The sequence below is a fragment of the Dysidea avara genome, chromosome 5, assembly GCF_963678975.1.
Source record: "Dysidea avara chromosome 5, odDysAvar1.4, whole genome shotgun sequence".
NCBI classification, from domain to species: domain Eukaryota; kingdom Metazoa; phylum Porifera; class Demospongiae; order Dictyoceratida; family Dysideidae; genus Dysidea; species Dysidea avara.
The window spans coordinates 2,534,080-2,548,528 of record NC_089276.1 but is presented as its reverse complement, the minus strand read 5'-3'; the positions used below and the strand labels follow the sequence as shown (position 1 = coordinate 2,548,528).

At 36.3% G+C, this 14,449-nt stretch overlaps 1 protein-coding gene across 2 annotated transcripts in view; it reads right to left on the bottom strand.

Moving 5' to 3' along the window:
- Positions 1 to 540: 540 nt before the first annotated feature.
- Positions 541 to 14,449, bottom strand: part of LOC136255583 (P-selectin-like) — a 107,604-nt gene continuing 93,695 nt past the window's right edge. For both annotated transcript variants that reach the window (XM_066048383.1, XM_066048384.1), the window contains 2 exons: positions 5,604 to 5,757; positions 541 to 894 (listed from right to left, as the gene is read on the bottom strand). In XM_066048383.1, the coding sequence (XP_065904455.1) occupies positions 675 to 894; positions 5,604 to 5,757 (374 nt within the window). In that variant the 3' untranslated portion in view covers positions 541 to 674. The remainder of the gene's footprint in view (positions 895 to 5,603; positions 5,758 to 14,449) is intronic.

The window sequence follows — 14,449 nt, the reverse complement described above, 5'->3', positions numbered from 1 at the left end:
CTTAGGCGAATTCGAAGGTTCGTTCGTACGAACATTCGAATGTGGGTTGAACAATTCGAACTATAGTTACTAATTAGATAGTGATACAGTTAAGCTATCCATTTTGCTTTGTTGCATAATGATGTGGGGGGAGGCCAGACATATGGTATTAGGCATTTAATTAAGTTATGTGTTGATGGTTTAGTGGTGGTCACAGGCCATGCCTCTATGAGGTTTTAAGGTTTCTATGTGGTACCATTACTTGTCTCAACTGCATAGCAGTAGTAAAATGTATTTAAAACCTAGTAATCATAAACATTTTTACTTGTGGTATTCAATTTCAAGTTTTCTCAGTAAAACTGTTGAGTCAGTACAACTGCATGTGTGTGTTGCAAACTTGCGAGACATGCATTTAACATGCTGTGATTTATAATTTATAACCAGGAATCAGTTCCATTTAAAAGTTCGAAAGATTCATGAACTTTAGTTGATGAATGTTCGAACCCTGACAATCCAAGTTCGTTTGGGCCCTAGTGTGGGGTAGTGGAAATAAGTCCAAACTTCAGAACTTTTATAACTAACATCAATAACTACTGCTATACAAGTATATAAACCATATCAAAGTCACACAATACCTACACTTAAGCTGCAAAGTATCACTAACAAAAAAAATCAGTTAAGTGCACAAGTGTTTGTTAGAAGTACACACTATCATTACTGGGTTGTGTTCCAGTGGCCTGATAGGCTGGGTTATTTTGCATAATGACTGCAGTACTGTAAGCATCATTTCCTCCTTCATTGTCAACAGTCTCGTACATTGTTTCTTCTGGTTTCTTATGTAGTCTAGTAGCACTGACATTTCTGGATGGCTTGTGCACTTCAGTGTACCCTGTTTGTACTTGTGAGACTTTATATCTGTTGGTGATGAGAAATTAAGTAGAATCATACAATTGGTTATCTTTAAATGATGTAACTGTTGAACATTTATATGTACAAAAAAAATTAATAGATTTTGTTAGGGATCATAGAAATACAAAAAGCCAGTGAAACAAGGAAGGTTGCCTTTACCTTACTAGTGGACTTATATAATATTTGCAGGTGCATGCGGGTGACCTACCTTGTTTCACTACCTTTCATTTCTATGATCCCTTGAATTTCCTAATTTTCATTGTAATTTTTGTTTGCAATTTTGCAGGGGCGGATCCAGACTTTTAAAAAAGGGGGTTTCACTTTGGAATTGCAACTTCAGCCTAGCTGTAAGTTGAAGACCAAAAAAACAAAACAAAGGTCATTACCTGTTGATAATAGCTGCCCCTCACCATAGATGTCCTCACTAATTATATTTCCTTATTTATAACTAGATACATAGCTTGCTACGCTGCTCCTCAAAAGACTACTGTGACTGCTCTATTAGAGTATCTCGAGTAAGAGAGGCTCTTTCAAAAGGGGGGTTCCATGGAACCCTTTGAACCCTCCTGGATCCGCCCCTGTTTTGGTAACACATTTAACTAGACTTGTGTCTTAATGTGCACCCCAACTACCCAACTATCAAATGTGACCAAGCCTGCAAAAATAGGTCATGTGGGCACAAACTACACCCTGTCACATAGCAGGTCACATCTAGTATTGGAATACAATATCTACATTTGGTAATATATTTTACAAAGTTAATTAAATGTTTAATAAGTGATGAAAATTGCATGGCCAATGATGTAAAAAAAGTATGAGTCTTGAAGTAGGAAATTTTGTGTGTACACATGCCCTTTCAAGCCCAATCACAATTTCTGAAAAGAGACTTGTGGCCATTACAGTTCGTCTTTAGTTATGTTCAGCCTGTTATACAGTATGACATGAAGTACAGAACAAGAAGTGTCTCTGTAATTAATCCAGTCACTACAGTAGGCCTTCGCCGATTATGCCAGCATGATTTGGGGCATAATAGGTAGCCAAAAGCATTGAGCATAATGCCAGCATAACAGGCACACTTTTGTGCATTGGCTATCAGAGAGTCTAAAACTCTGCTTATTTTGCATGATGTGGAATGGGATATTGTGTAAGCATGGTAAAAATCAGATTTATAGCTACGTTGTGAAGAAAAGATCGATATACTCTAATAGAACAGTCACCACATGTTGAAATATTCTAATAGAACGTTCACAGATGCATTAGATACTCAAATAGAGCAGTCAAGACACAATTTTGTATGAGCATATTTGGAGCATAGTGGGACACAACTGGAGTATAATAGGAGAAATTTGGGAGCATTGCTCAAAAGCATAATAGGATAGGCTCAGGCCTACACTACAGAAAATATGGACAGTTTCCATTATGCACCTATCAATATTATGCCCCACCACCCCCCTCCCGGACAAGGGTGGGGGAAGGTGGGGATTTGACTTTTCAAAAATCAAATTCCCCACCCGTGGGACATGACGAGTAGTCAAATCCCCACATAGTGTACTTTGGGAAAGTAGGTTATTCTTGCAGGAGGTGCATAGCTTATATTATAAAGTCAAACAAGTGCTAAATTTTTTGAACTGTCAAATGCCCCACTAGTGGGGCGATTTTTAAGGTCAAATGGGATCAAATCCCCCACTATTCCCCCATGTATGCCCGGGAGGGTGGTAGTGGGGCTTAATATTGATAGGTGCATTACAAACATAGGAAACCATCATGCACTACTGTGAATTGATACTTTGTGCAAGGGGTAGAGTCAGGGGGAGCAAATGCATCTTGTTCCCCTCTTAACTCATCAAAGCCATTTCACAATACTTGAACATTCTAAATATTGCATAGTTTAGCCCTTCGTTTCCCACATTCCTTTAGCCAAACAATTACACTCCTTGCTTTATAACCTTATAACTCTTGTATAGTTGCAGGTATCATCACCAAAGTTTTAGCAGCACTTCTCTACATAATTATGCACTAGTGGTGTAAATGGGATGGTGATTGAATACTCTAATTAGAAGTATGATGTAATTAAATTTGCAAAAAAGGGGAAATAAATGTGTAATAATTTATTACAATAGATTCACTCTCTTTATTTACAACTTTTACAAGTTTGGTGGGTAGCTACACCTTTCAGGGACAAGCAGAAAAAAAATTCAGCGAAAAAGATTATTGTATGATGGTTTTACAAAGAAAATACTGTCGTGACGTAAATGAGGGAATATATAAGAATATATATCAATGCCTTGTTGTACTAGATCCTTATAAGAAAGTTTTTATTTCTAAAGTTTGCTTAGAGGTTACTGATCCAATAAAAATGTATGTTATCATTAAAGCTGTTTCTATTCATCTAAAAATAAATATTATCATGAAGTCAAATAATGTATGGCCAAAACTATTGGTAGGAAACGAAGGGTTAGTGATGTTCAACCAAAGCAACTCAATAGCGAACTTAAAGATGAACGAACGTAAGGGGATGTGTCTGCTCTCCATCCCCATACTAAAGAAATATATATATATACTTCATACTTGATCAAGATACTCAAAAAGAACACTCTAATAGAACAGTCATTGCATACAATTATAGACAATCCTCCAAGTGCTTCTCATTCATTTGAAAACAGGAGGATAAGTGTGCCTATGGCACAGTGCCGCAAAATTGCTATTATATTGAACATTGGACAGTATTACTTTATGACCTAAAACATTTTAGAGTCATACTGTAAACTACTGTAACATATTCCTACACTAAGCTAGTGTTTAAAGACCGTTTAGAAAGCATAAATTATTACTACAAAATAGATATTTGTACACAAAATTACTCTGCACAAAATTTTCAGTATTAAAATTTATGATATTCCTAGCCTACCTTTATATGATAGCCTGCCTTTAGCCTGCCTGCCTTTATGATATGCCTATGCTCATACATGGTTCAATCCCCTTCTAAGCTAAAGAAATGGGAGTACCCGAGTGCAATTTCTTTGTTACAATTGGCTTACAATCACATCATTTCCCTTGGTGTTTACTGATGTGTTCAATACTAATTGTCCACAAGAAGCTAATTGCATTACTGTGGGTCCCATTGTGGTTCTAAACAAGGGGTAAGTAGAATTAGAGGAAAACGTGAACAGGACGGGAACAAAGAGTGGGAACTGGAACTACCCACAGAAAATGTCTGATAAGGTCAGCATGCAATAATACAGGCTGAATTTTACAGCAAAATGTTCTTTGCAGCATTGCTTGGATCCTTTCACTAGTGAAACACTCTAATAGAGTAGTCACCTGAAAATACTCCAATAAAGCAGTCAAGAATGTTTTGTTAACTATTCCACTAGTGATTCACATTGATGTAATGGACTATAGATTAGGTATATACTATAGACTAACTAAGTCACCAATATTGAAAGTTAGCTACTCATAAACATTATAAAATATTCACATTGAATTAATACTGATAAATCTTTAGATTCACAAAGTATTCTAGTTAACTGACAGTGCTCAAAAACTGCACTTACTGCTTCCAGATAAGAAGTCATATGATGGGAGTATAACACACATGCAGTACTAGTATGTTTGTCAAGCTGGAAGAGGAGTCCCCATGACTGGTCATATTGTCCTTAGTCTCCTCATTTGAGCCATGCACCTACACATACTGCAGCTACCACATACCCATCATGTGACTTTTTTCCTGAGGTTACAGGTACAACTTCCCGCATCCATATGCAGGCATTATCAGTTAATTAGAATCCATCCTATAATAGTGATTTCAATATTGATGACTTATAGTATGTACAAATTCTAAAAAACAACTAAAAAATTAATTAAAAGTGGATATTTTTTAATCAAGGGAATGAACATCTCACCCAACCAGATGATTAATGGTGGCAGCAAAAGTGTCAACAACAGACACGGATGGTTTAGCTCCATTACAAGTTTGGGAAAGGGCTGTAATGGACAGTGTACTTTTGTGGCTTCCCCATAGAAAGTGTATGGTGAAAATTTTAATTTTGTTAGACATTTGAACAAAAAGATTTTGAAGTTTTTAGTGGGTCAAGCAGTACTACAAATGAGCCAAGTTTTTCAAGATTATGTGTAATTGCATCCATGAGTTATTAAACTTAAGGATCCAGCTCAACACGTACATACTATAGCTAGTATATATACCTAATCTATGACAGCTGTGATCCATCAATTCACAGGACATAAATGTGGGTCCCGGTGGGATAGTTAACAAAACATTCTTGACTGCTCTATTAGAGTATTTCATTGCAGGTGACTGCTCTCTATTAGAGTGTTTTGATTGTTTCAACAAAAGAATTCAAACAATGTTTCAAAGGCCAACTTGTATATTGCATGATGACCTTTATCAGACATTTTCTGTGGGTTGTTGACATCCTCACTTTCTGTTCCCATCCAGTTCCCATTTTCTCGAATTCTACTTAGAGTACTGTTCAGTCGGGTATCTTACCAAAAGTCACGGTTTCTTCATGAAGAAGAGACCTCCACACATCAAAGTAAACTGTACCTACCATTGTCTAAATTTATGGTGGATAGCTAGTTAACTGGACACTACATGGTATGTTTACAAAAATTTTGGTTGTATATTTTAAGTATGCACATGCACACAATTGAATGAGCCATAATGAAATACCAATTATTATGGCGAGTTAACTTACTGCAATTTCACAGTTTTTAATTTCCTCAGTAACACAATATTCCCTCCAACAGAAACAAATAGTCCAATAACTAACAAAACTATTACGATGGCGAGAGCAATGACCACTCCTGATCCACTGTCATTACTGGAAGTAGTACTTGCTCCAGCACCAACTGCAAGAAAATTGATTTCTCACACACACACACACACACACACACACACACACACACACACACACACACACACACACACACACACACACACACACACACACACACACACACACACACACACACACACACACACAGACACACACACAGACACACACAGATACACACACACAGATACACACACACAGACACACACACAGACACACACACAGACACACACACACACACACAGACACACACGCACACACACACACACACACACACACACACACACACACACTGCTTTAAAATATACTGTTATATGTGTAACAAGATTTGCCTTTACCACACATTTTACATGCCAGCAAACAAAATGATATGACATTTGATTCCTTATACTGATTAAGTTGTTCTTAACATCAAACTACAGCCAGACACTAGCTACTGTATATTCATGAAAATTTTCAGACAATTATATGCCATGATAAAAGTTATGAAGCTTCAAAGTTAAAAAAATAGACCAAATTTTGTGTGTGAAAAAGGTATATACCTTTTTGCAAATCCTGTATTTTGATCATATTTAAGGGTCATTCCATACCAAATCAACAAAAAAAAATCTGGACCCCTTTCGATTTTCATGAAATTTGGCACAGACATGGACCCTTTCAAGAAACTTTCTCACACCGAAATGTTGGCTCATTTCATTTGTCTCCCTTTAAGTTACGACCACTCAAAGTTTCTGTTGAAAATTTCATTTTGCTTACATGTTTTCAATAGGGCTGAGCGATACTACCGTTTTAGCAATATATCGCGATATTTTTAAAGTATTGATATCGCGATATTTTGTTATTAACTATCGTGATACCATGCCTGTACATAATTGTCATTAAAAATCCATTTGTTATGCTGTACTAGGCTCAAGAATCCTTGTAAGTCATAACCTGGTTACCCCTGCAGAGAGGTGTGAACACCATAACATAACTTCAAAGCATGTGTGTTACTGTAAACAAGGATGACAGTGGCTAGTTTGATGCTACTTTTAAAGACTTCCTGCAGGAATACTGAGGAATACACTATGTAGCACCAGCTATGATTGACATATTTGTAAGTATCGTGAACTATTCAGTATCGCGAATAGTGGCTTTAGTATCAATCGTGATACTAAAATGGCAGTATAGCTCAGCTCTAGTTTTCAATAAAATGGCCTTAACTTTGCGTGTGATTGACGTAGACACTTCTGGTTTAAATTTTTGAAATGCTTATTAAATTCTTGTTTAGGTGATATATAATATTTTATAATTGCTCAAAAGAAAAGGACAAACCACAAAAATGTAGCTTTTTTCTTTGATCTTAATTTTCAAAAATATATATTCTATAATTAAATTTATTTTTGGTTTACTTGTTGCTCTAATACCCATCATTCATCACTGTGAGTTTAAAGTTGGGACCAATAGTAGATCAAGAATTATAAGTGTTAATATGTAGCCTTGTAATCACTACTGTTTGTATGGTATAAATAATTAAGTGTGGATAGTAATTTCCAATACCAATTGCAAGTAACCTTATATTAGTATGTCACAAATCATTTTATGCATATAAATAGTTAGGGTTTGTATTGACAAGGGTTCACTACAGTGAAACCATACTAACAGAGCCACTTTTAAAGCTAAGTTGGAGCAATAATTAGGCTGCCTAATGAAGGAATCACTGATTATATTTTTGCTGTAAGTTCAGTGTCCTATATAATAGAGGTGGCCACTATAACAAGGTGACCTTATTATAGAGGTATCTATATTTATATGGGATTTACTGTACAACTAATGATATTCCAATTTATTCTTTCAATCTTACTGTATATAATGTTGCCACAGATTATGATGATAGTTTCCAATCTTATGTGTATATAATAAATTATAGTAACTGCAGGATGCAAACAACACAGTTATACGTATGTATGTACATGTAATGTGGAATTGTTGAATCAAAATGCCATGTCTTAGTGGTATCCGAAACTTCTTGGTCACCTAGTTCATATAGTTGCATTAGAGTAGAAATGTCCTATTTAAAGTTGGCCCTTATAAAGAGGTGGCCTTTAAAGTGGCTGCTAAGATATGTTCCCTTTTGAATCATACTTGAAAGGGCATACCTACTACTGACTGATTTAAGACCATCTTCATACAGTACAAACCGGAGACAAGTTAAATGCGTTTTGCGTGTGCGTTTGACAAAAAAAAGCGTCTACACGCAACATTGTCTGTTAAAACGCGTCTACACGCATTTAATGCGTGTAACAGCATAGATAATAGAGTACTTAAAAGGGATAGGAAACGCAATAACGTGACATCACAAAATACGTACATTTCTATTGGAATTCCGTGTAGCACGTCACGAACATACTAATTACGCTTGCTGCGCTTGTATCAAAGAGAAACAAATTGTTGTAACGACAGAATTTTGTAACCAATGACTGTGCAACTTCACTACAGTGAACTCAAGTAAGTAATCGAAGGAAATAGGATGGTACCAACCCTCAAGGAAGTTATACGCAAAATTAAAGGAGATTGAAAGTGAAAAAAACGGCCCAAAAATTACTTTAAACCACTTTACTTTCTTCGTAAATATATTCTATCCTTTTAACTGTGATAAACCTATTCCTTACCATTTAACAGAGGGAACCAGAGGAAATATCGGAGCAAAACAGGAACCGTTGCTTGAAGAAACAACTAAGTATCTTCCATTTTTAACCAAAAGTTTAAACCACCTTGCAGTACAACGCAACGGTAAAAGACTGTGTTGGTGACACGCCTAGCTTACCACAAGATTCAAAAGTGGAACCGGTTATAAAAGAAGCGGTATGGACGAGGCATGAAGGTACTATGAGCGAAAGTGTGACAGCGTGTAACAATCACGGTTAATGCGATACGCTTTGTTACAAAATCTACGGTCTGAATTCTCTCACCAAAATCTCTCACGTAGGCCTAAATACTTGCTGTAGTCTGTTGGATTACTATTTACGCTGCTTAGAATACTAATTCTCATGCTTGAGCACAAAACTGTCTTGTCCTTTCAAGTCACGCGTAACGGAAATCAAACCGGAAATCGCTTGCGTTTCCTATCCCTTTACTCTATTATCTATGGTAACAGCAACTAGTAGTGCATTACACTGTAATGGTCTGTGGCTACTTAACAGACCGCTAAACAAAGTATACAGCTCCTACAGCAGCTATGGCGGGGTATGGCACTGCTGCACCGACTATATACGTATGGTTTGTCACCACCAAGTACGTAATTTGAATGACTATCAAAATGGCTACGAATATCAGTGTCAGTTACATGGAGTTGATCAGCTATATTAGTATACGTACCTTGTTTATTCTCCAGCCTTTCCTCACTGGCTAACTACTACTATCCTTTATTCTCCATGACACCATGCTTACATAACCTAAGCGGTACATGGCACGAAACTCGCAATGGGTAGATAGATTGTTAAATAATGTACTGTTAATACTTGTGTTAGTCTTCTACTGATCATTAATCAGTACTAAACTGAATAAAATGACGTGCAAAATGGAATCAACACTGTCCTATTCGTCAGATGCATACACATTGTTAGCGCATGGCGCTTTGTACACAACATGGTCTTGGAAAAATACAGTACATGTCTGTACATCCCAGTATGTAATATCAACCAGTGTTTAGCTACATCTCCAAAATGGCCATGGCTGTTCGTTGTCTGGTGCTCGGGTTCATGATGTCAGTGTAGCTGCACTTCTCAGTTCATGATAGAAGAAACCGCTTAGTGTGTAAGTTTATTCATGCATACATTATCTGTGGTACAAGCAAGAGTCCGTGTGATATGTGTGATTTTCACAGAAAAAAATGTGTGTGCACGCAGTAGCCATAAAGGTTATGCGTTTAAACGCAAACGCAACACGTACACGCAAAAATTTAACTTGTCTCCGGTTTGTACTGTATGTTTGTACCTATAAACGATGTCTTTGCTGGAAAATGTACACTTCTAAAACCACTATGCATTGTCTTACTTGTCAAAAATTTGATGGAATTGAGTGGAATCCGTGACCTGTCTTAGTGGCCACCTGTATAGAAAGGCCACCACTCCATAAGGGCCAATGATTGCCTATACACTTATGCAAATGTATTAAGCAGCTACCTGCACATTAAGGCCCAGAAATTTTGGCCCTAAGGTAACCGGCTTAAACTCCATACATCAACTGTATCATGATGAAACTACTTAGATGTAGCAATGTAGCTCATACATTGATTCTATAATTGAGAATCGTGGAATCATAGAAATTTTCCATAGAAATTTGTGTTACATTGTACAAAAGCTTCACTACAGCAATTGCACACTTATGCATATCTATAGCTTTAAGTAAAATACATCAATAATCAATTAAAGAAAGGGTCAAGGCAATTAACTTCAAAGCTAAATCATGGAATACAGATACAGTAAAAGTTGAGACTGAAAGTGGTACATATTGCATGATGGTCTCTACAATCATTCACATATAACTTTGACATGTAACGAAATTTGATGCATTGATATCAGTACACAAATTGAATAATCTTTGAAGGTGAAAGTTGAAAAGATTTTAAAGCCATTCTACAGCATGAGTCATTCATTACTACTAGTTAGAAAAACTATATTATAGTAGATTACAATATTTGAAGTAGCATTCATGCATGTGTTAAGAACAAAGAATGCAGCTATGTAACGTCATGTTTTATTTATTATAAGTGTTCCAAATTACAGTGCAACTTGTCTTAGCGGCCACCTGTAACGAAAGGCTACCTTTCTATTAAGGGCCAATTTTAAATTGTTCTAGTAAGACATTTATACACATTGAAATATATAAATAGCCACCTGAATATTAAGGCCAAAAAATGTGGCTCTGACTGGCTTAGACAGTTTCCACTATAGCTACATTTGCGTATCAAAATATGTACTTGCATATCAAAAATCAACATGAATACTAACAGTAGCAGTATATAGCAGTTACTGTAGCTAGTGAAAAAGGGCATCAAGTTCAATATTCCACTACTACATATATAATAGACTTGGCGTCATAATCAGAAACAATATATACAAGCTTGATAAGGGGTAAATTACTTGAGTATATGTATTTATAAGCTTTTACTGAAACAAAAATTAACCTTACTTACAAATGGGTAGTAGGAAAGGGCGGATACGGTCGGACACAGATGCGGACACGGACATTTTCAAAAAGCACTTTTACATTTATATAACAGTTATTTTTCATACCTAACGCTGTCTTCGCTTCCAGACCCAGGTGTCGGTCTTGTCATAGCGCTTATCCATTTATAAGCGCACGTGCGAAGGACTAGACCAGCACTCCACAGCATGTCAAAGACAATATAGTGTTGTACACATGTTCTAAAGTCTATTACAGAACTATATAGTTGTAGAGATTAGTTTATATGCCCCATGAAACTTAGCTTAGCAGGCCAAATCCACAATCTTACGCCTTTTAGTATGGCGCAGGCGCTTATACCAAGTGTTGAGGGTTTCAAGGACCTGGCCTACAAGATTAGGTTGGGACATAATCTTTGCGACTCTGAATTAGATTTCTAGAGCACGTATACAACACTATATGGTCTGTAGAGTGCTAGTCTATCCTTCGCACATGCGCTTATATATGGATAAGCACTATGACAAGATTGACGCTTGGGTCTGGAAGCGAATGCTGCTGTAAAAACAACATTAGGTATGAAAAATAACTGTTTTGTAAATGTAAAACTGTATTTTAAAATTATCCGTGTCTGTGTCTGCATCTGACCATATCTGCCTTTTCCAACTACCCCTTACAAACCAACAATATATGTATAAAATGATTGTGACATAAAGTTATTTGCAATTGGTATTGCATCTTTGCATACTTGAACCATACAAACAGCAGTGATTACAAGGCTATACACATTAACACTTATAACTCATGATCTACTACTGGATCCAACTTTAAACTCACAGTGATGAATGATGGGTATTAGAGCAACATGTAAACCAAAAATAGATTTAATTATATAGAATATATATTTTTGAAAATTAAGATCAAAGGAAAAAGCTACATTTTTGTGGTTTGACCTTTTCCTTTGAACAATTATAAAATATCGTATATCACCTGAAAAGAATTTAATAAGCATTTCAAAAATCAAAATCAAAAGTGTCTATGTCAAACACACGCAAAGTTATGGCCATTGTATGACATGTAAGCAAAATGAAATTTTCAACAGAAACTTTGAGCGGTCATAACTTAAAGGGAGACCAATGAAATGAGCCAAACTTTGGTGTGAGAAAGTTTCTTGGCGGGGTCAATGTTTGTGCCAAATTGCATGAAAATCAAAAGGGGTGCGGATTTTTTTTGTTGATTTGGCATGGAATGACCTTTAAATGGTTTATACAATTTTCAATTGTCAGTGTGGAACATAGTAAATGCAGACTGTAATTACAATGTGCTTCATTTAATTCTAAATAGTTATGTCATGCTTGAGTGCATCCAATGATATTGGCCATACTATACAAAGAATCAAAACCAGCACTTCAAATGACTACCTACACAATAGCCTATTATTCAATATGTTAGCAACATTGCACAATTTATTCATTCATTTAAACTAACCATATTGAAAATGTTACTCTTTTAAACAAAACCATTCACTTATTATTAAAGACTATAGTATTAGTCTTTAACAATAAGTAAATGGTTTTGTTTAAAAGAGTAACAATTTCAACACCTATTCACATTATTTTGTCTGTCACAATGTTACCAGCAATGCCAAATAATCTCTGTGATGCATCTTTAGTATAAAAAGGTGCCAAGTGCTTCCTTGCCATTTGTGTAAGCAGGGGTAATTGTGTCTCCTTCCAGTACAGTAAAGGACTACAGTCAGTTGACAGGTATTATTGGAAAGTCAATCATTTGTAAGTTGGTCAGTTGACAGGTCAGTGAATTGGTAGGTAGGCTAGTCACTCAAGTGAGTTAGTCAGTCAGTCAGTCATCCAGTCAGTCAGTTGACATATCTTTGAGTTGATAGAAAAATCAGTTGACAAGTTATTCAGTGGATAGGTCATTGAGTTGGTAGGTCGGCTACTTGGCAAGTTATTTGTTCAACAGTTAGTCAGTTGACAAGTTGAAAAGTTAGTCATTTCGCAGGTCAACCGGTTGGAAAGACAGCCAGTTGGCAGGTCATTTGGTCAGTGTAAGAGATTAGCTGGTGGACACATGAAGTTGGTGGGACAGACTTTTAATAATAATCGCAAACAGATTAGCTGATGATTGCTGGTTTCCTTGAAGGTGATAGTGTACTGGTATTGCAGGCTTTTTATTTAACTGATAGTTGTCCTACCAAAGTAGTGGTGAAAAGGGCAGCATGTCAAGCCATACAAATACTGAAACTACACAAGTGTAACAAGCATTTGGCATGGCTTTACATAATTACTCAATGATCAGTGGTTGGGTAGTGAACAAAACTCCTCAATTCTTTACAGTCTGCTACAGTGACTTGGAATCATTTATTGTGGAGCTACATGTACAGACAGGTTATTTAAGCCAAGTAGAATATTGTAAGTAAACCACCTAAATGCTCAGAGGTAACGTTAATTAACTTAACAAGCTTGTTTACAACAAGTTCTTGTTATTGATACTAACAAAACAACTCCTAAACTACTGGTATATACTGCATATACGTATCAATGCAAATCAAACATTACAATACTATCGTTTAGTAGGGTTCCCCCTAAAGTAACAGATGCTACTCAAACACTGCTGGTAAAAAAACATCACAGAAACATGATAATGTGATGAGAATTACTTTTACCTTCAAATCCAGCATTAAAAACAAGAAAACACTTACAGATGGCCGGATATTGAATTTTAAAATCATTAAATCCTGTATTTTGTCTGCCTGCCTCACTTCCTCATTGACCACAGTAGCAAGGTTAGAGGACTACTAAAGCAGTGCATGGCCACCATTTCATGCCACAATAACAAACTCACTGGTGGCATGTGCCTTTTCTGGTTCCTACAAGTATCTGTCTTCTCTACTTTGTGCATTTCCTTTTAACTTATAAATCAATTTCTTCTTCACACAAGGAAACTAGTGTTGTTCTAGTACAACAAATTGATTTTGGTTTATTTTTAGTTTTAGTACTCCATTTTAAAAGTCCTAGTTAGTATCAGTTCTGCTATCCCAGTTACAGGAATTTTAGTTAGTATTAATTCTAGCCAGGAGTAAAGCATTCTAGGAAAATGGGAACAAAAAGAGGAAACTGGAGTGACTAACAGAAAATTCCTGATAAGGTTATCATGTCAATATGCATCATATTTGCAACACAATGCTTCTTGGTAGCATTCGAAAACTCTAGTAGAGCAATCATTTGCATTGAAATACTCTAATAGAGCAGTCAAGAATGTTTGCTTACAAATTCACCAGGGACCCACATTGAAAGCCTGTAAATTGATCAAGACACATGGTAGTGTGTTGTGCAGCCAAGAAAGCTGGCGACCACACTGTGAGTATATTACAGGAAGAAAGAAAACAGCTTTTCATGTGTGCATAGCTCCATGGCCCCTACTCCAAAACACACCATTTTTGCATTATAGCTGTCCCCCAGGTAGGGTACACCACACAGCAAATTTGATTAAATTCGCAACAGCCATTTTCGAGATATGGGCGT